Here is a 27,904-nt window from a genome sequence, read left to right on the forward strand (position 1 = left end):
CCTGCTCCTCTCATTGGAACTGTGCTCTCTTTTGCTCCCCTGCTATGACCGTGTTTTATTCTATATTGCCGTCAATATGTAAAGTTTAATCATCCATGGCATAGACACAGCAACCCAGCATAATTGTGAAAGTTCGGGTTTGTTGCCATTGATCTTGAATAAGTTTTGCCCTGTTGTGTTAATTCATGCCTCAAATATTCGTGATTTCAGGTGTTTACGAATTGAAGGAGTCTGTCTAAACAGCCCCTGCCAACATGAGAGCCCCTGTGTGGATCACTGGTCATGGCAGCAGTGTAACTGCAAGCATGGATATACAGGAAAATATTGTGAAAAATGTAAGGCTTGTGTTTTTAACTTGCTTATCTACTCATTATGTGTGAGGTTCTATTCCTGCACCACCAAAAATATGAATACAAATGTATTAAGGAAGAGGTTGCACTTCTTAATGGGGCAAGGAGAGTTCTAGTAACCAGGGTGTTTTTTTTAAAAATTCTGACCTTTTTACTCCTATAATGAATGAAATTAATTCTGACTGTTTAATAAAACTGGGTGGCAGGATTTTACATTTAGACTTCAAAATTGCTGACTTGAATTAGAAATGTAGAAGCTGGTGATTATTGAAAAGCAGTGTGTTTTCACAGCTGGACTGTTAAATCCCTACTATAGTCTGAATGTGAAAGAAAAACATATTGGTGATAGAACCCCAGTTCTACAGAATAAGGTATTGGCAGCTAGCCAGGTTGGTACAAGTGGTCTCAGTGACCCAAGAGGCTGAGGACTTTCCCACTCAGCATTTCACTGCGAACTGACAAGTTTATTATCGCATGCTTTACTACATTTGAACCCAAGAATTGAACTAATGACCCATGACCTTCAGGATATATGATAGAGAATAGTATGGCCTCACTGTTTCTGTTGGCCTCAAAAGATGGCAATAATACACTAAAATGTTTTTTTTTACCATTATGTATTTTCACTGAGAGGTTCTGGATTACTCAAGATGAAAACTTCTTGTCAGATCCAATAAATAAACAAACCCTAGTGCAGAGTTGACACAATGCAAGAATTATTGTGAGAACAATGAACATATAAAGTTGTTGAATGCATCTTTAGTTTATGACTCATTTTTGCTGTATCCAAACGATTTACTGTTAATTATTTACTTTGAACAATACCACATTTGTTTCTTGTCATGGTCAGCATTGTGTCAGACTGTGAGAGAAGGTGAGCAACTTGCTGTCAGATATTCACCATTTCCTTGTGCAGTAAACTTACAAATGTTCCCAATCTTCCCTTCTCAGTTTGTTTCCAGGATGTTCTGTAATATAATCCCTAGTAAACTGGCTATCAGTGAACTAGAAATGTCATTCCAGAAGGACACTATTGAAGTAATTTACCTGCCTCACTATTAGCTTTGCATTTTACCAACAAATCAGATCAGCTTTCCCTAAAGACATTTTTCCCCTTCTCTTGAATATAATTCTGTTTTCAATGCTTTGATTATCAGTCTTTTGTTCACTAGCTACTTGTGGTAATAATTTACAGGTTCTAATAACTCTTTGCATGAAACAGTTTTTTCTAAATGCTTTTTTTATAGATGTATTCATGTGATTTTGTGTTACCAATACACAGTTGCACAGTGGACTAGTTATTAGTGACTGACTAATGATCCGCATTTAAGAGTTCAGATCCTAGGACAAAAGCTATGGAATTTAAATTCAATTAATTCAATGCATTAAAATTCTGTCCATTCAAGACATTACTGGCATGATTATGGGAATCACCCAGGAAAGTGCAATTCAGGCCAACAGTGAGATTGGTTGTGATTTTATTGAACATGTCATAGAGTCATAGTTTCTAGTCTTTTCCAAAATATTTAAAGTGCCTGTTCCCATTGACCGTAGCCCTACATGCCCCTATCATCCATGTAGCTATCTAAACTTCTCTTAAGCATTGAAATCGAGCTTGCACACACTACTTGCACTTGCAGCTCATTCCACACTCTCACAACCATCTGACCGAAGAAGTTTTTCCTTATGTTCTCCTTAAACTTTTTACCTTTCACCCTTAACCTATGATCTCTAGTTGCAGTCCCACCAACCTCAGTGGAAAAAGCCTGCTTGCATCTACCCTCGTAATTTTGTATATCTCCATCAAATCTCTCCTCAACCTTCTATGTTCCAAGAAATAGAGTCCTAATCTACTGGATTCAATCTTTCCTTATAGCTCAGTTACTCCAGTTCTGGCAACATCCTTGTAAGTTTTCTCTCTACTCTTTCAACCTTGTTTACATCCTTCCTGTAGGTAGGTGACCAATACTGCACACAATCCTCCAAATTAGGCCTCACTGACATCTTATACAACTTCAGCATAACATCCCATCTTCTGTACTCAGTGCTTTGATTTACGAAGGCCAAAGTGCCAAAAGCTTTCTTTATGACCCTATCTACCTGTGCTGCCATTTTCAATGAATTATGGTCCTGTATTCCTAGATCTCTTTGTTCTACCCCATTCCTCAGTGCCCTACCATTCACTGTGTAAGACCTACCCTGGTTGATCCTACTGAAGTGCAACACCTCGTACTTGTCTACATTAAATTCTATCTGCTGTTTATCAGCCCATCTTTTCCAGCTGGTCCAGATCCCGCTGCAAACTCTTGATAAGCTTCCTCGCTGCCCACTACACCCCAATCTTGGTGTCATCTGCAAATTTGCTGATCCAATTAACGACATTATCATCCAGATCATTGATATGGCTGACAAATAACAACAGACCCAACACCAATCTTTGCAGCACTGCACTAGTCACAGGCTTACAGGTCAGAGAGGCAACCATCTACTACCACTCTCTGGCCTCTCCCACAAAGCTAATGTCTAATCCAATTTACTACCTCATCTTGAATGCCGAGTGACTGAACCTTCTTGACCAACTTCCCATGCAGGACCTTGTCAAGTACTTCGCGAAAGTCCATGCAGACAGCATCCACTGTCTTGCCTTCATCAACTTTCCTGGTAATTTTCTCTAAAAGCTCTATAAGATTGGTTAGATATGGCTTACCACACACAAAACCATGCTGACAATCCGAAATCAGTCCATGTCTGTCCAAATACTTACATATCCAGTCCCTTAGAATATCTTCCAATAAATTTCCCACTACTAATGTCAAGTTCACCAGACAAGTGTTGACAGGCTGTATGACCTACTTCTACTCCTAATTCTTAACTATTTGTCCTCTCAAGCTCTTGACATTTGGAACATTCTTATTAGTTCACCTTTCACCTTTATCTAATGAAAGAATGATTGATGCATTGATTAATTTGATGTATTTTAACTTTAATTACCAACTGCACATCATTAATACTTAACCTACTGTAACATGAGCTGGATTAGGTCTTTCCAAGTGTTTCAATGTTGATTTTAATTCTGCTTAAAAATGTGGTCTTCTAGTGGTCAACGTGGACACTGCTTTGTCATTGAATGGTAGGGGACGCCTAGACTATATGATTAATCAGAATAAGAAGCGGGATTATTTATTAACCCAGAGTTTGAAGCATCAGCCTCCTAAACCTGTGACTGCAAGCAGCTTGGACGTAAAGTTCAGAACAAGAAGCAAAAATGGTATTTTAATTCATGTCCAGGAAAGCAGCAATTATACTACTGTGAAGGTAAGATTAAAGCTGGTTTTAGATGATTTGATTAGAATGCTTGCACTGCTCTGGTTTTAATCATTGTTCCCATCACCCATGTCCTTCCTTCATAAGAGTATTTTCCACAATGCTGCGAGGGTTTAACGAGTGCTGGGCGTTGTGCCAGAAACATCCTTCATCTTAACACTTACCAGCCAACTACAGACTATATGATGGACTCCCAGGTCTTAGCTCTAGAAGCTGGAGCTTCATGGAAAATGATCAGGAATTGGAGAAATGTGTACTTAGTTCATGACATCAATGTTTAAGGCAAAAGCAAACAACTTCAGCCCTGAGAGATTCGTTTTTCAATATCAAGTTTCCAGATTAAAATATTATACTCTCATTGTTTTTTCAGGATAAGACACTAAAAATACGTTTTTTGCCCGTAATTTGAATGAAAGCAGAACATGGTAGAACATTTGAGATTCGTCTCTTTTCAGGCAACCACAAAACAAAGAAACTCAATATAACCCATTTAAAAAGAAGCCTGTCAAACACCCAATATGCAAAAGAAGAACAAATCGTGCAAATAATAAAATATAAGCAAATATCATTCAGAACTAAAGTTAGAAAAGTGAGTTTACAGCCACAAAGCCAGTTATCATTGCAGCCGGTCCAGGAGCCCATTGGTTGTCGGCCACGGTGTCAATTCAGTGCAGACATGAGTAAACTTTATTGAGCTGTGAGTTAAACACCGGCCCATTCTTTGCCTATGGCCCCAACATCCTGACCTTTTCAATCTGACCCAGCGCTGAAATAGGCCAAACCTCAGCACCCCTCAATCTCAGACCCAGGCCTTGCTGCTTCGGTACATTCTCAGGCCCCTTCACCTCGCCTCAGGTCTGCCACTGCAAATCAGCTTCAGACCTGTTCAAGCAATGGCTAAGCATTGGCTCGTTCCTCATTCTCAAGCCTGGGTTCCGGCGCCTCAGATGGGCCCATGCATGCCATGCCACAAGCATGCTGCACCTTCGAGACTTCACTTCCTTGTTTTAAAAGAACAAAAATGTTGCAGCTGTTTTGTACAGGAATCTTTCCGCATAAGGAAGTTTCATTTTTCAATGGCAAAGTTCACATTGTATGCAGAGTACTGCTGGTAGACTTGAAGTAACCCAAGGAGTCAGATATTTGTAAATGATATGGCATCTACTCTGAGATGGTTATTAATGAAGACAAGCTGGTGTGCAATAGACTCTACAAAGAGAACTTGATATCAGAACATTGAGGGAGGTTGCATACCATCACCCTGTGTCAGGCAAAAGTAAATGATGAAATTTGGCGTATTTATTTTTCTATCGTGATCTGACCAAACACTACTTAAAAATTGCATGTGGCAAACCATATGAAAACTTCAGCATTTTTGACATAGCACCTCACATATTGTGCATTCAGCTTTTTTTAAAGAAATGAAAGTGGCATATTTCCATATGGTCAAAGCACTTAATCAGTTTTGAAGAATTTAACTGTATTTCAGAGTGCATTTATACAATACATAAGGTTCTCATACTGTAGATTCTTCCTGTATGGTGGGAAAATGATATAAAAGGATTGTGAAGTGAGCAAGGGTATATTACCTCATGAACCTGACATGGTAATGAGCAAGACTGCACCAAGGTGATAATTTGCTGTAAAACTGCTTTTACTTTATGCAAGCCTGTAATACGGATTGAAATAATGTACTACCACTTACATGTTGTGTTTCTCCTTTTATCTGTAGGTGAAAAATGGGAAATTACATTACACATCTGATGCCGGCATTGGTGGAAAAGTAGAAAGGAATATACCTGAGATTTCTATATCTGATGGACATTGGCATACCGTTGTAATCAAGAAAAATGGATCTATTACAACCTTTTCAATTGACAGAATCTACACTCGAGAGATCTATCATAATACGCAGGACTTTGGAGGATTAAATGTCCTAAGTGTCTCCCTTGGGGGTATACCTCCAGGGCTAAATTACCAGAGCACTGAGATAGGTGGGTAATTACGTACCTTGTGTTGTCAATCTCCCCACATTAGTTTGTTGTTTGAATATGAAGCATTTATTATCAGGGATAGAACATGCTTTGAAGTTACTATCAACTTATTTTTTATACACCAACTAGAACCTGAGGGTGAATAACAGATGGTTCTGTACTCGGTGAAATCAAATTGACTGATAGCAGATGTGCTGTGAGAAATTGCCTGCTATCAGCTAGTGGGGCTTTTAGCATGTCCTGAGCTTTGACACAAGCTCAACAAGATGTAGAATTCTAATTCAGACAGGAGGCCAGTGCCAGCACATCTAACCACTTATTCCACTGCTGGACTCTCTGCTCAGCCCAGTCACAGAGCCCTGATGCGTTGGGAGGACGGACCACAAGGAGTGTTTGAATATCACTGGGCCCATAATTGATGGAGTTCAGAAGGATGAAGGGACATTTCATTGAAACCTACTGGATTGAGTGCATGTGAAGAAGATATTTCCATTAGTAGGCTGAGTCTAGGTTCCAAGAGCACAGCCTCATTTCTGTTTTAAAGGGATATCTTTGGGTATATTTAAAGCAGCGATCGATAGGTTCTCGGTAGGTAAGTGTGTTGGGAAGAGAGAGTGAGGCTGACGCTGCGCAACTCTCCCTCACTTAAATCCAAATCACGCGCTAGTCTCGACACCATCATAATTTCTTCAATGAATAGAGACATCATCAGCTTAAGAGATATGTTTTCAAATGTTATATACTGAAAGAATCTTCCATTGTGTTATACTGCAAGTTGAGCCACTAATGCACAGCATAGTTAGTTGTTGGGAAATAATGAGACATAATTCAGATACTATTTTAAAATGGTACATTTTTCTGTATCTTTAAACCATACTTTTGTATTGCATTGTTTCTAGCTGATTACCCATAGCATTACAGAAGCTTTTGGGACCTTACCCTGTGCAATTTGGCTGATGTGTTTGCCTGCATTGCAAAATAAATAGACTTCAGAAATATTTAATTGGGAGTGAAGTGACTCAAGACATTCTGGGGTCAGGAAGGCACCACATGGACAGATTTTATTTTTACCTTTTATTACAAGATGACTTAACGGAAATATTTTTGGTGGAGTAGGAAAGCCAAGAAAATCTAGTATAGTTTTTTTTTTAATATTTATAATGAGTTTTTCTTCTAGAGAAGAATAAGGAAGAATAATTTTCTCTGAGTGGCCAATTTGTGGCAAGGGGTCAAAATTTAGAATGATCACTGTGAATAACATAGAAAGAAATGTCTTCACACAGAGAGTTGCTGGAAAATAGAGCAGTTTACTATAGAGGACGATTAAGCTATAAACTATTTCTTCAACAAGATACTGAGAACAGTAGGAAATGATTACCAGAAGTTTGAATCAAGATGTTTGAGGTGTGGCCAAAAATGAGGGGGTGATGAGATAGTTGTGTTAAAGTCATTTTCATTTTTAAATCTTTTTTATTAATTATTATTGAAAATCAACAAAAATACATTAAAGTAATCAAGTCAACCTATCAATATGTACAAGGAGAATTAAATTATCAAATAACTGATTAACAAAGCTAAATAATATATTAATAATAAGAAGAAAAAATAAAATGTTAAAACTTTTTTTTTCGGAAAAAGAAAGATGGGAAAAAGAACCCCTACTAACTAAAACAACAAAAAACACTACTAACAGAAAAAAAATGAAAAACAAAACCATTGGGAGCACAACCCCGGAGCTATACACCATAAAGCTTCCATAAAAGAAAAACATCAAACCACCAACTCAAATCCATTTAAACAAGAATCAGAAGGGAACCATCTTAATTGACTCAAATCAAATGATAGTAGCGGGCAAAAGAACCCCACCTTTTCTCAAAGTCAAATCGAGGATCAAAAGTTCAACTTCTGATTTTCTCCAAACTAAGACATAGCATCACCTGAGAGAACCATTGTATCAAAGTGGGAGCAGAGGCATCTTTCCATTTCAATAAAATAGCCCTTCTGGCCAATAATGTAACAAATGCAATTACATGTTGGTCTGATATAGAAATATCATGAATATATTGAGAGATTATACCAAACAAAACTGTCAATTTATTCAGGTTGTAAATTCATTTTTAAAGCTTTAGAAATTGTAGAGAAAATAGGTTTCCAAAACTGTTTCATTACAGAACAGCACCAAAACGTATATCCTGTCTCAGTTTTACATCTATCACACTGACTACCAATATCAGGAAATATTTTAGACAGTCTCTCCTTTGTCAAATAGTAATGATGTACAATTTTAAACTGAATTAAAGAGCGACTGGCACAAATCGAAGAAGAGTTAACCAACTTCAAAATTCGCAACCAATCCTCTGTTATCAGGGTCATGTTAAGCTCTCTTTCCCAATCTTGCTTAATCTTAAGTAAAGGATAATTGTACTGTTGTAATAGTACATGATAAATTTTCCCAATAAAACCTTTCACTAAAGGATTCATATTTAAAATAATGTCTAACAGATCAGAATCTTGTATATATGGAAAATTACTTAAATATTCTTGTAAGAAATGTCTGACCTGAAGATATTGCAAGAAATGTGAGTACGAGAGAGAGTATTTAGTTACTAATTTCTCAAAAGACATCAGTTGGCCTTCTTGGAACAGATCCATGAAGGAATAGACTCCTTTATTCCTCCAAAGAAAAAGGGTAGGATCACTAAGTGAAGGTTTAAATAAATAGTTTTGATAAATTAAACTAAGAAGCTTAAATTTTTTTGAGATTATAAAATTACGAAACTGGTACAAAATTCGTAATGACTGCTTAATCATAGGATATAAATTTAGATTAGAAATTTTGGCTAGTTGTACAGGTAAAGAAGTTCCTAATAACGAAGTTAAGTAAAATTGTTTCACAGTGTTCAATTCCAAATCAACCCAAGGTGGTCATTCATTTTTATCAGTCCAATATAACCAAGAACACACATAACATATATTAACAGCCCAATAATACATTCTTAAATTAGGCAGAGCAAGACGTCCATCCTCTTTTAATTTTTGTAAATGATATTTTCCAATTCTTGATCTTTTATTATTCCAAACAAAAGATGAAATAATAGAATCAACCTGATCAAAAAACTTCTTAGTTAAAAAAAAGGAATATTTTGAAATACATACAAAAATTTTGGTAAAATCATCATTTTAACTGCATGAATTCAGCCAGCTAACGGAAGTGTAAGTGGATTCCATCCACAAAATAATTGCTTCATAAAATCCACTAAAGGAACCAAATTAGCTCTATAAAGCTCTATAATTTTTAGTGATGACAATACCGAACTATTTAAAATAGTCCGTAGCTTTAAAAGGAACGTCATCATATATAGAAGCAGAATCATTTAGAGGAAATAATTCACTTTTATAAAGGTTTAGTTTATATCCCGAAAACTTTCCAAATTCACTGAGTAATTTCAATAAACTAGGAATGGATTTTTCAGGATTTGAAACATAAACTAAGAGATCATCAGCATAAAGGGAGATCTTATGAATAGTCCATTTTTGGAAATTCCATGAATATCTTTAGTTTCACGAGGTGCAATGGCCAAGGTTTCCAACACCAAATTAAATAACGGGGCTTAACGGAATCCTTGTCTTGTACCCCGCGAAAGTCGAAAAAAAAAGAGATTTGCAATTATTAGTAATAACAGTAGCAATAGGGCTTTTATGTATCATTCTAATCCACTTACTAAAATTAGTACCAAAGTTGAATTTCTCTAAAATGTTAAATAAGTATTTCCATTCAACTCTATCAAATGCCTTTTCAGCATCAAGAGAAACAACACATTAGGGATTCTCAGAAAGGGATGAGTATATAACATTTAACAGTCTCCAAGTATTAGAGAAGGAATAACGGCCTTTTATAAAACCTGTTTGGTCCTGAGAAATAATTTTAGCTAGAATATTCTCCAGTCGATTAGCCATTATTTTTGAAAGAATTTTAGCATCCACATTTAATAATGAAATAGGTCTATATGAAGCGCAGTCAGTAGGGTCTATCTTTCTTAAGGATTAAAGAAATAGAAGCTAAGCTTCAGAAAATGTGGGAGGTAACTCTCCTAACAAAAAGGTGTTAAAGTCAAATAAGTTGAGAGGAGATTTGCAATCTGAAGCATTTTAAAGATATTGAGACTCAAAAAGTGGTCTAACACCAAGAATCATCTTTAACATTGGAAGACTGAAAGCCAGCGTAAATTAGTGAGGAAAGAATAATGGATAAGAGAATGCAGAATTTGGATAAGTTAAAGTTGATTGACAATAGTTATGTTGTGCAAGACCTCTGCACGGTTGAAATGAAGGAGGAACTCTGGAAGTGTCGCATATCCGTTTCTTGGATTCTTTTCCTAGAGGTGTGGTGGATTCATGAATCTGAATTTACTGAATAACTTATATTTCCCATCATTAATGTATTAGCAGCTTTAGGGGCTGGGTATTCTTGTTCAATACTTCATACTTACAATTGCTGAGGAGGTGAGGATTTTGAGATGCAAGGCCTCCTTCCTTAGTGCAGTCCATTATTCCCACGTGATTGGATACTGCTGGAGAAGGAGAACAAATTTTATGTTAAGCAACAACACCTACTGTACTTTCCTCCCCACATCCAGAATAACTAGCAGAAACTTGCTAAAGTTGGCATTCACTTGACCATAGATCATTCATTGAATAAAATAGGATTATTGTAGATAGGTAAACAGGTTGGCATAGACGTGGTGGGCAGAGGGGACCATTTCTGCACCATGCAACTCTACAACTATGACAGTGGGAACACAGTGTTGGACCTGATCTTCTCAATGAGCTTCATTACTAATAAAATTTTAGAGTGGTATTTTCTGTACCTGGGACAATATTTATCCCTCAAAGAACAGCTGTGAAATCAGATTAATCAGTTACCTTGAGGACAATGATGTCATATAGCACAGATGAAGGCCCTTTATGCCCAACTCCACAATTCGTGCCAGTAACTAAGTTTATGCACTTTGTTTGGCACATCGGGTGGCAACCTTTAGTGTTTGTCTGTTTGATGAGGCCAAGTTGCTAGCTCAACGCTCAACCCAGCATGGATGGAAAGCATGCAAGGAGCCAGCCAAATTCAAACCCGGGATCTCTTGTTCTGAAGTCCAGATGCGAATAGCACTATGCCACCAGCACAGACAAATTCCTGCCAATAGCCAAAGACCCACCTATATTAGTTTCTTGTCCAGAACACCAAAGCAGCAATACTTTAAAAGTATACAGTGAATGGCCCAATTTGTAGGAAAATGCCAGATGTGGAATATAAAACCAGATTCCAGATCTCACAATTATTTGTGCGCATTTGGAATTCCAAACTTTTTGACCACTCTCTGTGAGCTTTTCCCATCTGCACTCCGCCATTGAGTTTCCTAGCTTCACTCAAAGTCTCACCCCATTGAAATCTGACCTGTCACTGTACAAGTTTACTGAGTGATCAACAAGTTCTTGCAAACTACAACATGAATGGAGGAAGTTAGCTGATTCTTCAAGGCAGGAAATTCTGGATGTTGTCCTGACCCTGAGAATATAGGAGACAATACATAAATAACATTATTTATAATGAAGTCACTTCAATGAAGTCATAAATCATTTGTGCCCTCTGGAAAAGTACCGAGTAGGCAGATTGTGACATCAGTCCTCAGATAATGCAGAATAATTACGGAAAATACTACAGCAGGATAAGCCATACTCATGGAAAGAAAAGAGGGTGTAACAATTCAGTTCCACAACCTTTCATCAGAAATGACAGAATTAGAAATTCAAGAAGTCTTAAATTACAGGGAAATGGGGACGAATGTAGATATGAAAGGGAAAACTATGGGTTGGAAGTGAAGAGAAACTGAATGACACAAAAAGTGGTGTTGTCACCTGTACAAGGGTGATGTCTGGAGGAGATGAATGGAGTCTGACATGCCAGAAAAGGAAGAAAATAAAAATAAAACAATGTTGAAAATGACCTTGTAAGAGAGAGTGCTGGTCTTTATGGAGCATCTCCTTTGATTCTGACTAGCAATAATGCAAATATAATTGAAAATATTGGTATATTAATTCATAACCCTAGTTCCTAAATCTCACATTTGATTCTGATTTGCAAGCTGCTGATATGGCAATGCAGACATTAGATCTGATGTCTCCCAGGTCCAGGATGAACAGTGTTTGATCCTGACATCCAATACTGTCTGGGAAGTTCGCACATTATCCCTCTGACCACATGAGTTTCCTCCAAGTCCTCTATTACCCTCCACTTACCAAAGGTACAGGTTAGTGTGTTAATTGACCACAATAAATTGCCTGTTGTATGCAGATGATTGGTAGAATCTGGAGAAGTTTGATGGGTATTTGAGAGAATAAACAGTTAGAATTGTCCCAGTTTAAAAATAGATGTTTGATCATTGGTACGGACTAGTGAGTACCCTTTTCCGTGCTGTACTGTGTCAATGGTTCTTACATGGCATCCCCATGGCAGTTTGAGGATAGGTAATGTTCCTTCAACCAGGGGAAGTTCCAAAGTAATCATAAGGAATCTAGGCAGTCACCTTTGTGCTGCTCTTTGACCAATGAAAATATGAATTTGGCTCACCTTGGGTTAAAAATCCTCAACAGCACAGTGACGAGTTGTAAATAGTGAAGATACTCAGCGCAATCTCTAGTTTCACTGCCACTGACAATGCTTGCATGACACTGCTACATGTGACAAATGAACAAAGTCCAATGAACAATTTTGTTCTCAAGAAGAGTTGCTCATGGCTTCTTATACAAGGTATGTAGGAGAACTGTTCCCTATATATCCTTTTCAAAAAGGACCCCCTGCTCTCCATTTCCAAGCCATCATCACATTCTGCCTATGATGTTCTCATAAAGGAATGATCACCAAAGCCTTCGCGTGGACAGCTACACTTTTGTGGTAAAGTTTATCTATATTTTCATTGGCAATCCCTTTTCAAGGCTTCTGGAATCCTTATTCTGACAAATACATAAAAATGTCAAGTAATTGGTAGTACAGAGTAAGTGGGTGCTTCCTGCTGCGAAACAGTGGGTTTCCCATGTGTGCTTAACACAAAGCAGCAACTGAATTGTTGAGGTTTAATTTGGCAGATATAGTAAATCTACAATAAAAATACTGCAGATGCTGGAAACCTAAAATAAAAACAGAAAACACTGGAATACTCTGAAAGTCAGGCAGCATTTGTAGAATGAAAAGCACATGCAGGGAGAGCAGAGGAAGGTTTGTAGTACAGTAAGATATCAATGACACAAAAATTACAGTAGTATCGTGATGAGGGTCATAGTAACCCCATTTGCAACTTGTAAATCAGCAAAGAATGCAAGAAGGTGGATGAAGAAAGTGGTGCAGTAATAGAAGTAGCTGGTTTGAAAGTATAAGTGTACCATTCATTTCAGTGGTCTCTGCTTCGCTGCTGATTCCAGATTCAGTGGTGAATATTCTATTAGTGGATACACCTCTCTCCTCTAATGAAATCAGCCATAGGAACCCTGCTTGTTCTCTGCTAGCATCTATGTGCCATTCATGCACAATTAATAGAGGCATGCTTTTAATGTGTTCTTGCAATTTGTGTGATAGGCCTGCTATAGGTAAGTTTTAAGCTGTTGATGAAGAGTTCACATGTTTGTATGTGTTACACTGGTGACCTGCTCCTAAGTTTTCTTTACATGGAATTGTGAAGATTTTGACTACAGTATTCTAAACTTTCCTGAATGTGGGAGATGTTCTGTAATTTCAATTCCTCACTCACAGCTCTGGCTCCGATCTTGGCTGTCTCAACTTCCAACCAAGAACTTTCTCACTGCCACGGAGTCCTCTAACTTCTCTTCTTCCACCACTACTCCCCACCAATTTGGGGTTTCCCGGGCTCCCCTCTAACCCTCTTCCCCCCCTCTTCATTCCTCTCAGCCCTCATCTTCCTCTCACCTCACTTTCCCTGAAAACCCCAACCCTCTCCTCTTCTCCCTCCAATACTCTACATCTGTTCATGGGCTCCCCCAAACCTAGCTCTAATCCCTGCCATATCTTCACTATCCCCTCCAACTTTTCCCTCTCTGAGGCAAAATGCTCTTATCTCAGCAAGGGTCTTACCTTCGTCCCCCTTCACCTGCATCTCAGTGAGTTCCACATCCACCATGATGCCAAGCTCTTCCCTTGTCCCCTGTGTTTCTGAGCCTACTTATTTTTGGCAAGAATTCCTCACATTCCAACAATGACCCCTTCTCCCATCTTCAGCACTCCTCTTCTTCTTGGAAACCTTGCTCTGATATTCTGCCCATTTGGTTCTTTACATCTCTAACTGCAGAGGAGACATCAACTTCAGCACTTCTCTCTCCTATTCAAATCTCAACCTCTCTGAACACACTGCCCACCACTCTCTCCAACCTCACCATCAAACCATCAAACCTGCAGACAAGTGGGTGATGTTGTGGTCTGATGGACTGACTTCTACCTTGCTGAGACCAAGCATCAACTCTCAGACACTTCTTCTTGCTCACCCTTTGAACAGGACCCCACTATGGAGCCCAGGCCATTGTCTCCCTCACCATCATCAACCTCATCAGATCTGGAGATCTCCTATCCAATGCCATTAACCTCATAGTTCCTTTACCTTTCACTACTTATTTCCACCTCCTACCCAAGATCCTCAAACCAAACTGTCCAAGTAGGCCCATTGTTTCTACCTCACTGAACATGTGTTTGGATTTTGTCTCCCTTGGTTCAGCCCCTTCCCACTTACATCCATGACACTTCACATGCTCTTGATCGCTTTAATCACTTTAAGTTCCTTGGCTCATATACTAGCAATATGTGATGCTTCCTAATAATTGAAACCATTCCCATCATGGTAGAAGCTGGAATGCTTCTCTTCATCAATGGTTTAACACCAGAAATACATTACAACTGTTCACTAATCTGCTGGAGTTATCCAGCTGACAACCAGGCCAATCTTTGTCACTACATACTTGTGGTGAGCTGCAAAAGTTATTTGCATACTTTACAGTCCCTGTGCCTTGGAATCAGGGAAGGAATCAAAATAACATGCTGCTGTAGATGAGGGCCCTTTTGCTCTTTCTCTTAAACCGCTCAAAACTGATGATTCTTCACACAATCAGAGACTCAAAAGAGAAGGATGTCCATGGAGAGCTTAGCTGGCCCTGGGATGAGAGATGGTCTCTGTAATACATGTTATTCCCAGTATCAGCCCCTTCCCCAGCCAATGCAAGAGGTTAATAGAACATTTTTGTGCAATATGTGAATTGAGCCAATGTACTATATTATTCTTCACATTCCCCAAATTTGCATAAGTAGCCATTCATTACAGTTGAAAATTATTGGAATGACAGGAAAATAGACAAGTGCAGATAGTCCTCTTAAAGAAGTCTTCCGAAGTCTAGACTTTATCCATGTGACTAGACACAGCAGGCTTAAAATTCACAGTTACTTTAAGAGGTTGTTACACAGTCCACTACAGCTAGCCTCAATAGCACCTCTCAACTGGGACGAGATTTGAGGTAACAAGGGAGTAGAAAGATTAACAGCCAGGAGCCTAGATGGGGCTTAAAGTAGTGCTGGCCTAAACTGTGGGAAGAATGGGGAAGATTGGTGTCTTAGGGAGGAGAAGTCAGGAATAGCAGGGGTTTGGGAATTGGGCCTTGGCCAGTCAGGAAGTGATATAGGTGATTGGTTTTGTTTAGTTTTGTGCCGGGAAGATGAGCAGGAATTGGTCTTAAAGGAGAGGATGTAAATCCCTGAGCAACAATCTTGTTATCTTGGGATTTCCAACTATGGAAAACCCTAGGATTATGTGAACTAACTCTTCCGGCCATGCTCCAAAAGAAGGTGTTGTATGAGGGAACGATGTTATTTGTTACACTTCTAATATGTAAATTATACTGGAAATGCAGTGGTGAATCTCATCTACCCTGTCAATCTTCAAGTATGATGGATTTTAACCTTTTAACATTCCATTCTGGAAAAAGAGTTGATTACTGGACAGGGTGCATTTGAAAGAAACAGTTGTATGCGTCTCAATTTCCAGGCCAGGTTGTCGATGAGCTTTTTAATGTTTTTTCAAGGGATCAAAACAAGGACTCGTAATATCACTCTTCTTGTTGTGCATTACTTTCCCTTCTCCCAATCTTCAGAAGTAGTTGCGGCCAATATTGAAAGGGTAGCTGCCAAGAGTAATTAGAGCAGCCTTAAGTTGTAAGAAGATAGGCAGATTTTTCTCACCCTGTTAATAAGTGCAAAATAATTTGGAATAAAATATGGAAATAGTGCAAAGTTGCTTCAAAGTATTCTCTTAATTGGAGTCCTGAGAGTCATGGGGAATATTGCACATACTCTAAAGTGAGTCCATTGCTAAAGGAAACCATGGTGATAGTTGTATTTGACAGTGAGTCCCAAAATAAATCAACTCAACATCTTCATTATGAGTTGCATCTCTGCTTGTGGCTGGCCCAGCTCAGTAATTCTACGATGTATGAGGTGCTTCCTTATTATTGTTGGAATCACAATGTAATAGTCAAATCTGCAAATGACAGAAGACAGACATTTTGAAATTTAGTGCTCTCCTTTGAAATCTAACGCTAGGCAGACAGCTTCTTCAGTCTCTTTGCTCAAAACAGAAAAAGAGGTTGAAGTCTAATAATGATTATACTAGTTCCCAAGGGTCAGAGTTAGCTAATTTGCAAGATCACAGTTCAAACGAAGGGGTTGAAAAACATGAAAGTAAAACAAAATCAAAGAATTAAAAAAATTCTCACATGTACTTCAAACATATAAAAATGTTCCTGAAGTACTTCAGTAACATTTTTAAAATAAAAAATGTTAAACTTTTAAGGAAAAGGCATTTGAAAACCCAAGAAAGAGCAAAGATGTATGCAATAAACTAAAAACAGTATGTGTTTAGATTATTGTACTTATGACCTCCAAAAATGGAATAAAATACTCAGGAAGTTAGCAGCACCTTTGTTCCCTGGCACTCCATGTGCTGGTGGATGGAAAATGGGGAAAAGTGGTCGAGAATGAAATTTATCCCTGTCCATTGTCACAGTTTTAATGAGTGTTCAATTATCTTTCTCCCATAGCATCAGAGGAAGATTATCTGCGCATTTATGTTGATCCCCGATGCATCCAAAATATTAATGGCCAATCAGAGCAAAATTCAGGCTCACTTATTAAATGTGCTTCATTCTTTGCATAACCAATAAATATTGTAATGCTTAGGAGCAAAGGCCTCATCTCCCTGTGCTCTTACGAACTATCAGATTCTTAGTACAACATTTATCCCCAGAAATCACCTATTAATAATTATTTCAGAATTGAATAACTTTATAAGAAAGCTTGAAGGATAATTTTGACTTCCTGTGATGTAAAATAGATAGTGTCTCTTTTGATTTTCCTCGCTAATTAAGCAGAAATAAAAATCAGAAAAGATTTAGGACACATCCAGTACCTCTTAATGTCTAAGCATTTTTTGCGTTTCTCCCACTAAAACTATTCTTTGTTCAATAGACACTGACCATGCTGTTATTTTTGCTAAGTACCAGTTACCATTTGAATGTTTACCATTAGGTTTGCCCTACAAACTCTTACTTTCCATTAATTCCTACACGGGAATCCTGTTAAATGAATTATGCATTAATGTGTTAATATATGCAACAACTGCTTAATACTAATAATAATGGTAGACTGTGATCACCTGTGTCATATGACACAGCATAAAATGAATGAATAGTTATAGAAAGTTGAGTTATTTCACTAATATTTACAAAATTACCACACCAACATAAAATTGGCTTGTGTGCTAGCTCTCATTTACGTGGCATTGTACGATGCAAAGATTCATTCTTCAAAACCGTGTTGCTTATATGTACCAAGATTCTGTTTCCTACTGTTGTTCTTGGTCTGAAATCTTCTGCACAAAGCTAAAAAGAAAAAAAAATGCCAGGGATGCATATATTGTCAAATAGAATTTGAAGAGAAGAAGGATGGGCTACAATAGTGCAAATTTTGGGAACTGAAAAATAGGGAATTTCTTTTGATGAGCTTCACAGCTCTGGAGGTAGGAATGCAGGCATTGTGATGCACGAGGCATGACTGTTGCTGAGTAGGCAGTCTAGACCAAATATTCTTTTTTCTATTCAACATCAGAAATCAAAGGGAATAGTGTAAAAAAATTATTAATAATTTTTACAAATGTTCGTAAAAGAGCATACTGGATGGTCCAAATGACTTAATTCTGCTCCTATGTCTTATAGTCTAAAAGAGTAATGAAAAGATTTGGAAAGACAAAAAGGAAGTGAAAATTACTCCATAATGGAAGGAAATGAAGTGGAAAGTGAATGGGGAGAAATAAGCAAGGAAAATGGGACGCTAGTTAATTAACAAGGTCACAGTTCAAACCAGAGGGTTGCGGAGCGTGAATGAGTATTTGTTTTTAGAAATCCTTTCTGTTCAGTAGTATTTCTCCCATTAATTTCTACTTTGATCTTTCATGTCAACATACAAATTGTTCCCTTTAAATGTATCCATTATTTCATTTATTTATAAGTTATAATACTTCCAATAGCATTATTACTGGCATATTTCCAACAGCTGTTTTTGTTTTATTTTAAAATATAAAATTTCTGTGTCTTAATGCATGATTTTAAATAGTACAAGTTGCCAGGTATATAATTTTTTTTAATGGCACTTGTCTCTTTGGGACTATAGTATAGCCACTGGAGTAGGCCTCTGGGATGTGATTAGGAATTGAATGCAATATTAATATGTTAGACCCAGCATTAGGTACTAACTGTAAATGTTATTAATCTATGATAATCACTGACATACAAGGAAGATGGATTTGATTGAGTAATAATACACATAAAATGAAGCCATCAGCTATGGTATATGGAGTCACTCTATTACAGGTTTTCCAATTAGAGTGCACAGGTTTTTTGTTTGCAAAAATTTCAGTACCAGTTAAATTCTTAACCATCAGTGATCTACTTCTCAATTTAAAGCTGTTATTTTTAAATATATAAAAGAACATGATTGCAACTTAAGCTCACCATAAAGGATACTTAAAAGTGGTCATATCATTACTATTGTAAAAGATAAGATGTATTTCTATTGCAAAAGTTACAGAGAAAGTTTGTGTGACAAATATTTTTTTCTCTTCCAGATTTTGATGGGTGTATCTCTTATGTAACGTACAATGGTAAAACATTGCCCTTCACTGGACAGCATAATGATGTTACAATCTCAAAAAGTAACCCTTCTGTTAAGATAGGGTGTAGAGGTCCAAACGTATGTGCAAGTAATCCATGTTCAGGTGGATTAATGTGTGTGAACCAGTGGTATGCATACAATTGCGTCCTACCTGGAGAATGTGCTTCCAATCCTTGTCAGAATGGAGGGAGTTGTGAGCCTCTACCAAAGTCTGGATTCATCTGCACTTGTCCAGAACTCTACACTGGAAAAACATGTGAGACTGTGGTGGTATGTGTCAATGTTCATTGTCCCCAGGGAACGGTTTGTAAAGCCGGAGTGGACAAAGGATATACCTGCAGTCCAAAGCTGCAAGCAGAAGAGCTCTCTCTGCCCCTCTGGGCCGTGCCAGCTATTGTGGGCAGCTGCGCCACTTTCCTTGCCCTGGTCGTTCTCGGTCTGATCGTCTGTAACCAGTGCCGAGGTAGAAAAACAAAAGTGCAGAAAGATGAGAGTGCAAAGAAGAAAGAAAAGAAGAAGAAAGGGAGTGCAAATGAAGGCTTTGATGATCCTGATAACCTTCCACCATATGATGAAGAGCTGAGTGTGAGAAAGCAGCCTGAGGGAGTTCCAAAGCCTGATATAATTGAAAGGGAAAACCCCTATCTAATATTTGATGAGACGGACATCCCTCATGCAGCAGATACATTGCCAAGTGGACAACCCTGTATGGGACCTGAAACAGAACTTGAGCACTATGATATAGAAAATGCTAGCAGCATTGCTCCTTCAGATGCAGACATTATACAGCACTATAAACATTTTCGTAGTCACACCCCTAAATTTTCCATCCAAAGACACAGTCCGCTGGGTTTTGCCCGGCAATCTCCTCTCCCACTTGGAGCTAGCAGCTTAAGCTATCAGCCTTCTTATAGTCAAGGATTGAGAGCAACCCCACTGAGTCACAATACATGCCAGAATCCTAATGCACTGTCTCGGCAAAGTCCTGCTCCATTTTCAAAGCCAGGAACTTTCTACCGAAACAGCCCAGCAAGAGATTTGCACCTGGCAAGGAGAGAAGGGAGTCCTATTGATGCACATTCAGATGTATGCCAGCCTGGCATCTTTAATTATGCTTCACGACTTGGAAGAAGAAGCAAAAGCCCCCAGACCACAACAGGTCACAGTCATGGCTCACGGCCAGGTAGCCGACTTAAACAGCCGATTGAGCAAATTCCTCTGGAGAACACACCTCCAGTAGGACTGTCCATAGAAGAGGTTGAAAGACTCAACACCCCTCGCCCTAGAAACCCAAGTATCTGTAGTGCAGATCATGGGCGATCATCATCAGATGATGACTGTAGAAGACCTCTTTCTAGAATGAGGAACCCAGCTGATGGTACACCTGCACCAGAATCATCTTCAGACAGTGATTCTCACGAGTCTTTCACCTGCTCTGAGTTTGAATATGACAGAGACAAACCTGCTGTATACACCTCACGCATGCCAAAATTGTCTCAAGTCAATGAATCTGATGCAGACGATGAAGATAATTATGGTGGCAAACTAAAACCACGAAGATATCATGGTCGTAGAGCTGAGGGAAGCCCTGCAGTCCTACAGGGAAGTCATGAAGAATATAAGGCACAGCCCAAGCCTGGAACACATGCCGCTGCAACAGGAGCTTTTAATTGGGACAATCTATTAAATTGGGGCCCTGGTTTTGGGAATTATGTGGATGTTTTTAAAGATCTTGCATCTCTTCCAGAAAAGGGATCAAAAGAAGAAGCATTAGACAATGTTGCACAAAGTGCAGCAACTTCTAATGATGCAGAAGAAGAGGAATATGTATAGGTATAATTTATATAGACAGTACGTTTTGATTAATTAAAAGCTGCAATTCACTATCAGTGAAAAACTGCTTAATGGAATTTTTTCAAAATTATCTTAATCCTGACAACTGTTGCCAGATTCTTCAGTCCGTAACTTTCAGCTAATGAAGAATTATGCCCTAAAGTGATCATTGTTTTCAGGGTGCCCCATGAAGAATTATTGCATAATAGCACATAAGGATTGGAGTGATGTTTGCATTCTGCAATTGCAGAATATTTCTCCTGACTTTTTCTTCAGAACTGAAAACATATGTGTTTGATCTGTTTGAGCACAGTGTGTTTCTTATACAGCCACTAGCACAAAAGCAGCACACAAGTTGGCCAGCACTTTAAACAGTTGTGCCAATGTGGGAAGGGTGCTTCAGAACTACTCGGGTGTAGATTTCCCTCCCTCTTCCCTTCATTCTTTGCTATAAGCTGATCTGTTAATTCAACAAGGGTGCAGCTTATTTTTGTCATGTCTTTGTATCTGCACTATGTGAATGGTTCAGTCTTACTTTGGAGAACGATTCATTCAGTTACAATATCATTGGAAAGTATTGGCATTATTTGCTTGAGAAGCAGCGTTGCCTTTCATTGTTTAATATAGAGCCAATATGAGGGAAAACTTAAAAATAATACCTGGACTAGTTTGCCATAGAGCTAACCTTTGAAATTCTGGTGCATATTTTAAAGTCCTTTCTGCCCTATTACCATGACTCTTTCTTTTATACCAGTTTAGTAACTGCTCTGTTTGTTACTGAAGATATTTTCTTATGAAAGTTTTGAAAATGTTTTTTCCATGTTTCTTACTTTCAGGGAAGGTAAGATTAAGTACTTTTTACATTTGTTACTTATGTAACATCAGTATTTTTTCATTTTTTGATATAAGTGTAACATACTGTATCCTTTGTATACATAAATGCAAATATAGATTAAACTATTTATTTACAAAAGCTGTTTCAGTTATTTATCTATAAAGAGCTAGTCTAAGCTTCTAAGTAATGTCTTATCTGTTTCTCCTCAGTCATTAGCTAGAAATCAGGAGCTACATACAGACTCAGTACAGGCTAAGTTATGCAGTAGTTCATCATCATCATTATGTGCCGTATCATATGACGTGAGTGATCATGGTCTTTGACCATGATTGTTCTTGGCAATTTTTTCTGCAGAAGTGGTTTGCTGTTGCCTTCTTCTGGGAAGTGTCGCATGGAATGTCTTACGCAGTAGTATTGCGATCTAAAATTAAATTCATATGGTCATTTAAATCCTAGATAAGTCAAAAATTGCCCAGAACTTGACAGTAATTGACAATAATCTAGAAGTCTCAGTTGAAGTCACAATGGCTGTTAGTGAAATTATCAGTGTTACAGTAATGGACATTCTTCTAAGGTTGGCTAATTACATAGTTAAATTTATAATTCACAAATCTATTTACAGTGTCATTGTACACAATGCAAAGAGTTTTCATTTTCCCACCCAAATCCCAAATCCATGGGACCTTCCATGAAAAACAAGAATTTTTGTCAGTGACCTCAAATAGATCATCCAGTCAAAGAAATGAACACTGAATTCACAAAGATAAGTATTGCCAATTTCAAGTATTGCAGATATACAATATCTAATACGTAATACAGTTATATAATATATGATACTATGAATAAGGAGGTCTCTTCCTACAATTGAGAGATTAACAGAACTATTTTTACATATCTTATGGATACTATGAAAAGAGGGTATACTGTGTTTTAAAGTAAATGATCACAGTGCATCTGAAATTTTGATCCTAACTTTAATCAACATTAGATGCAAAATGTTGCACCGAAAGCAGCATTAACTACAACTCTCTGTTAATAATAGTCCTAATTCTTCGATCCTGCTGCTGAATTTCATCAGATTGTATTGAACTATGGCCATCACTGGTGGTACATAGAAAGGAATATTAGAACAAAGAGAACAAATGCAAGTATAAAAATAAGAAAGACCATTCTTAATTCATGACCTGCATCAAACTTGATAGGTTTAAAGAAAAATGCACCATAAAGTTGCAAATACTTTTTTACAAATGGATGAATTTCATTACCATGTACTTGTAACACGCTAAAACTGCACTACCTATAAGATTCTTTAATCCTTTTATTGAATCTCTTATCACCAAAGCAGACAAAAACATCAGCATATAAGTGGTTCAACCACAAACTGAAAACTTAAACTCAATACACTATATGTGACCCTGCGGTCTTGTGGTTAAAAGTCATGCCATTGTCACTGTGAGTCAAATTAGTCTATTAGTGTCAATATATGCCAAAGGTCTTAAATACTGCACAAAATACACAACTGCCCACATCCACTTCGGCAGTATAAAGTAAAAAAAAACAACCGGTTATGGTGAAAATCTGAAATAAAAACAAAATGCTAAGAAAATTCAGTAAGTCAATCAGCATCACTGGAAAGAGAAAGACATTTTTCCGAACATAAATATTTTTATAATACATGCTCTCTGAATATGACAGTGCAATACATACAAATTTTAAATGTAATTAAGAATGATTGAAGTATGTACAAAATACCCAAAGGATCCAAACTATGGGCGTTTCTGAACAAACATTGGCATTGGTGGGATTATTTCAATGCAGATCAGGCTGTTTTCACAGACCTCTTCATAGTCCATCTAATCAAAACTCAGGACCACTAACACCCAGGGGAGACCTTACATAAATTGTATATCAAGGATGAAATGTTCTACCTTAAATCCTCATTTTGTGGCAGATTAAAACCAAGCTTCCATCAGGGATGCAAACGAATAGCAACAATTTTATCAACAATAAAAAAAATTGCAGATGCTGGAAGTCTGAATAAAAACAGAAAGGGCTGAGAATATTTGTATCAGGCAGCACTTGTTGAAGGAGAAACAATGTAGCAGATCCAAGACCCTTCATAGAAACTGGGAAAAAGAGAAAGCATGTTATTTGCGAGTTGGAGGGTGTAAAGGGGAAGGATGGATAGAACAAAAGTAGTATCTCTGATGGAGCAAAAACAAGGCTGCAGTGTAATGAGCCGTTGATGAATCCATCTAATTGATAATTAGGGTCATTAGAAAAAGCGAGTGCAATTGAAGAAACAAAATCTTGAAATGCAGATCTGTAGGAAATACAAATCAGGCAGTTCAGTGGAAAGAGAGAAAAAATAAATCAATATTACAGTTCTATGACCAACAGCAGCATTGGCATAGTTAAGCAGGAAGAAAGACATCACAGAGTTACCAATGTGTAAAGTCTTATTGTCACAGCAGATACAATGGAGATGAAGGAACAGGGAAAACAGTACAGACCCAGAATGGATGAAGCACTAATGAGTTAACTGGGAATCTGTGGGTGTTTCTTGCTAAACTACCCTCCACAAAGGGAAAGGAAGTAGAAGTGAACTATCTGAAAGTGAGAGCAGAGCAGGGTGGAAATTAGCAACTACCATAGTAGAATTTTCAGCTGAGTACAGAAAACAGCACCGATGCAGTAACTGATGTTGCAGAAAAAAGTAGAATGAAGGTAAAGGAGTATGTTCAAAACAAGAGGAATGTTCTCCTGCACCTAAACAAGTGCCCATAGCTACACCTTTTATATGGAAAAAAATGAATAGAATTGAATGAGAAGTCACATCCCTGTTGTCCTTCTGTGATTGTTTTGCCACTCACTAAACCACAGCAGTGTACTGTACATCTATCAATCACTTATTTAGCATGTGGGAGGAAACTGGAGAGCCCAGAGAAAACCCAAAAGGAGAAGGTGCAACTTCACAAAGGTAATATCCAAGGTGTTGATTAAATCTGTCTCATTGGAGCTTTGATGCATTCTCTCATTTTCACTTTAAGTGCTCTCATTCTGTGCAAAGCATCTATTATGTCTTTTCCTATTGGCATACTCCTTTATTTTTTCATTCAGGTTCAAGGGATAGGAACTTCTTCAGCAGATAAAGGCAAGCCACTAAGTTTCAAAGAACTTTGCTCATCTCAGCAAAAAAAAATTTGGGTGCTTGCTTCATCCTGGATGGAACAAATTACACTCTCTTATTACACTATCTTTTCCATTCTTCTGTGTGTCACAAGTGGGAAGAAACCTCTGTATGCCACCCATCCTCAGAAAATGTGTTTGCTTCATTCCACTATTAACTATCTCTAAATTACCTTCTTTATTTCATTTATTTAGAGATACAGCATGGAAACAGGCCCTTCTGGCCCAATGATCTGTGCCACCCAATTACACCTATGTGACTAATTAACTGGCTAACCTATACATCTTTGGGATGTGGGAGGAAACAGGAGCACCTGGAGGAACCCACACAGCCACGGGAGAACATACAAGTCTTTACAAATAGCGGTGGGAAATGAGCCCAGGTCCCTGGCGCTGTAAAGCAATGCAATAACTGCTATGTTACAGTGCCGTTTACTTTTCATCTAAGTCTTCACTTTGCTTTTCCTAGATACATGACCCATAGTTGCACTCTCAGCATCACTTTCATTAAAACCTCTGCAAAAGTTCCTGCCTTTCCCAGGCTAACTAATATCTACCCGCCCTCAAGAAAATTGCATGTTGTTATAAATCATACCCTTCTGAAAACATATGCCATTAATTTCTCTATCCTTGCTAAGTGCATTCACATTACTAACTTCTCCCTTTTGAAGACTGTAAAGGCGTCAATTCTTAGATCTGTATTCAGCTCTTCCATCATCATCTCAAAATAATGGACTATTTAGACTATAATGGCACGAGCAAAGTCCCTCACTGAAAATCTATTGGCCTTGATTTTGTTGACAAGGACCAACTAGCCACAGTCACTATTTACAGCCATCTCATTTTTTAAAATCTGATCTGGGTGTGGAAGGATTATCTTGCAGACTAATGTAACCTGATGTTCAGTGATGAGTTCCTGAGTGACGGCGAGGCCTCCAGTAAACAATGGAAGAATTCCAAACCAAATCTTCACTCATAATTTTTAGAGATGGCAAAGCTCATCTCTCAGCATTGCTGACTATTAAACCCTCAATTCATCTATTACAATCATTTAATAATTCTGGAAAATACTTGTAAATCACTTACCGCCTTAGATCTAGTAGTGATAGACCCAAAAGCTGAAACCATAAACATGATTTTCATCTAACATGCCTTGAGGGGAATGGAGTAGGTGTGGATAGAATGCCCATTTTACACCCTGTCAGGTTTTGCCTTCCAATATCTTCCACTGAGTGTGAAATTAAACGTGGCAGTAAACAGGCATTTTGCCCAAAGCCATTTATTTTTGCTGGCGAGGAATGGAACTGCTAGATATTTTCCCTGATATTCCATTTTGATGCAAAGGACAGTACAATGGGAAACTGTTCTAAGTTGAGAGATAATTTAGCATTATAGGCACTTTTATGAATGCCAAAATTCTACTGTCAGCAATCCAGAAGTTAATATAAATACAGAAATTTTATTTTACAGTCAAATAATTAGATACAGTTAGGTTCCTGCATTATTATCTGGACAGAAGTTCTCAGTGAGGTCATCCCAGGGGATAATTAATCAATGTTAGACTCTTCCTTGCTACTTCTCTCCCAGACTTTATAAACTACCTGAAATCTGCACTTTTTGAACATGCTTTTACCCAATTTTTTTACTACCATTGAACATCTGGAAATGCCTAGGTACTGTTTATCTTGCATAATGTCTATCCTAGATGCTTCCATTGGCAAGTGCATGGTACTGATGCACACGGTGAATGGTGAAGGAGGAACAACACTCAGAAAAAGTCCTAGAGCTGTATAGTGAATGTTTCAGATCTGACCCCTTGTTAAAGTTCACTAAAATTATATTTGAAATTCACAGAAGTACACTCGACTCAACAATGTATTCAACTATTTCAAATAAAAGGAATTCTAGCTTCTGCATTTCACAATTCCAGAATTCATTTCTTTTCTTCCTAGTAATTTCAAATGTTTATCAATGTTCTCCTATTTTCAACTCTTCCAATTCTACCTCTTATTATTTTCAAACGAACCAGATTGTAAGACACTTTTTCCATGCCTCCCAGTTATCACTCCACCACCATCTCAACCACAAGGCTTTCGATGACCTCAAAATCCTATCACTACAGTGATTTCATGAAGTAGAGGCAGTCATAAGCCACAAGTAAACTCTAGTCGAGTCCTCGTGCTCCTTTTCAAAAATTTAATGGCTTCCGAGCAGCCCGTTATAAGGCTTTTTATCACTGTTTCCAAATGTATCTGATCACACACTATATGAAAAATAATTAAAAGAAAATGATAAATGTATTTAGAAACACATTAAATACACTTATGCTAGTTAATTCTGCTAATAAGTGCAAACTCTCCTCTCTGGTGAAGGTTGGCAAAATGATTCGGAATATACCAGTGTAACCGCTCTGACCCTCCTCACCCTTGAGCTGATTGGCCTGATAAAAAAAATGTCTCTGCTGCAGTGCACAAGCACAGAATCTGGAATGTGCCAACGTAGTCCCTCCATCCAGATGGTAGTTCTCTCTGGAGTGGTCTGCTAGCTAATAGCATGTTCTAGCCCATTGTCTTTACCATTCTCTTTAACCTGGCTATGTCAACACATTTCGTTCACTTTATTTGTATCTTCCACTCTGTTTGTTTTATCCATCTTCTCCCTTTCTCTGCGTTGGGTTTGTTAAAAAACTAACTTTTCCCTGTTCTAATGAGTGGTCTCTAATATCAAACATTAACAGCTTCTCCCTCGACAGATGTACTTCAGCATTTTTTGTTTTACTTCAGAGTTCCAACATTGGTGGTTATTTTCTTTCATACACCTGATTCATTTATTTTCTGTAATCCTGTTTATCCAATATTTATAATTTGCATCATTATAGGACTGAAGGCTTCCATATCTAAAGTGAAAAAGAATCATTTCACTGCATGGGTACTTGAAATACAGACAGATACAGTCTCGGATTTCTGATCTTTCTATTAAACTGCTCTACATGAAAAGATCCTTAATTAAGATATTTTTGGGCAGTTGCTCTGAACTTCAGAAGCTTCTATCATGATACTGTTCTTCAAAATCCCTAAGGACATATACTCTATGTCCAAGTAAACAAATT

The 27,904-nt window shown here is 37.8% G+C and overlaps 1 protein-coding gene across 1 annotated transcript in view; it reads left to right on the forward strand.

Moving 5' to 3' along the window:
• The window catches only part of fat4 (FAT atypical cadherin 4), a 391,785-nt gene extending 370,109 nt beyond the window's left edge, over positions 1–21,676 (forward strand). Inside the window, exons 15-18 of the mRNA XM_072256139.1 lie at positions 211–335; positions 3,448–3,665; positions 5,407–5,668; positions 18,892–21,676. Coding sequence (XP_072112240.1) covers positions 211–335; positions 3,448–3,665; positions 5,407–5,668; positions 18,892–20,771 — 2,485 coding nt within the window. The 3' untranslated portion in view covers positions 20,772–21,676. The remainder of the gene's footprint in view (positions 1–210; positions 336–3,447; positions 3,666–5,406; positions 5,669–18,891) is intronic.
• Positions 21,677–27,904: the final 6,228 nt, after the last annotated feature.

The sequence above is a fragment of the Mobula birostris genome, chromosome 4 (assembly GCF_030028105.1).
Source record: "Mobula birostris isolate sMobBir1 chromosome 4, sMobBir1.hap1, whole genome shotgun sequence".
Classification (NCBI taxonomy): Eukaryota; Metazoa; Chordata; class Chondrichthyes; order Myliobatiformes; family Myliobatidae; genus Mobula; species Mobula birostris.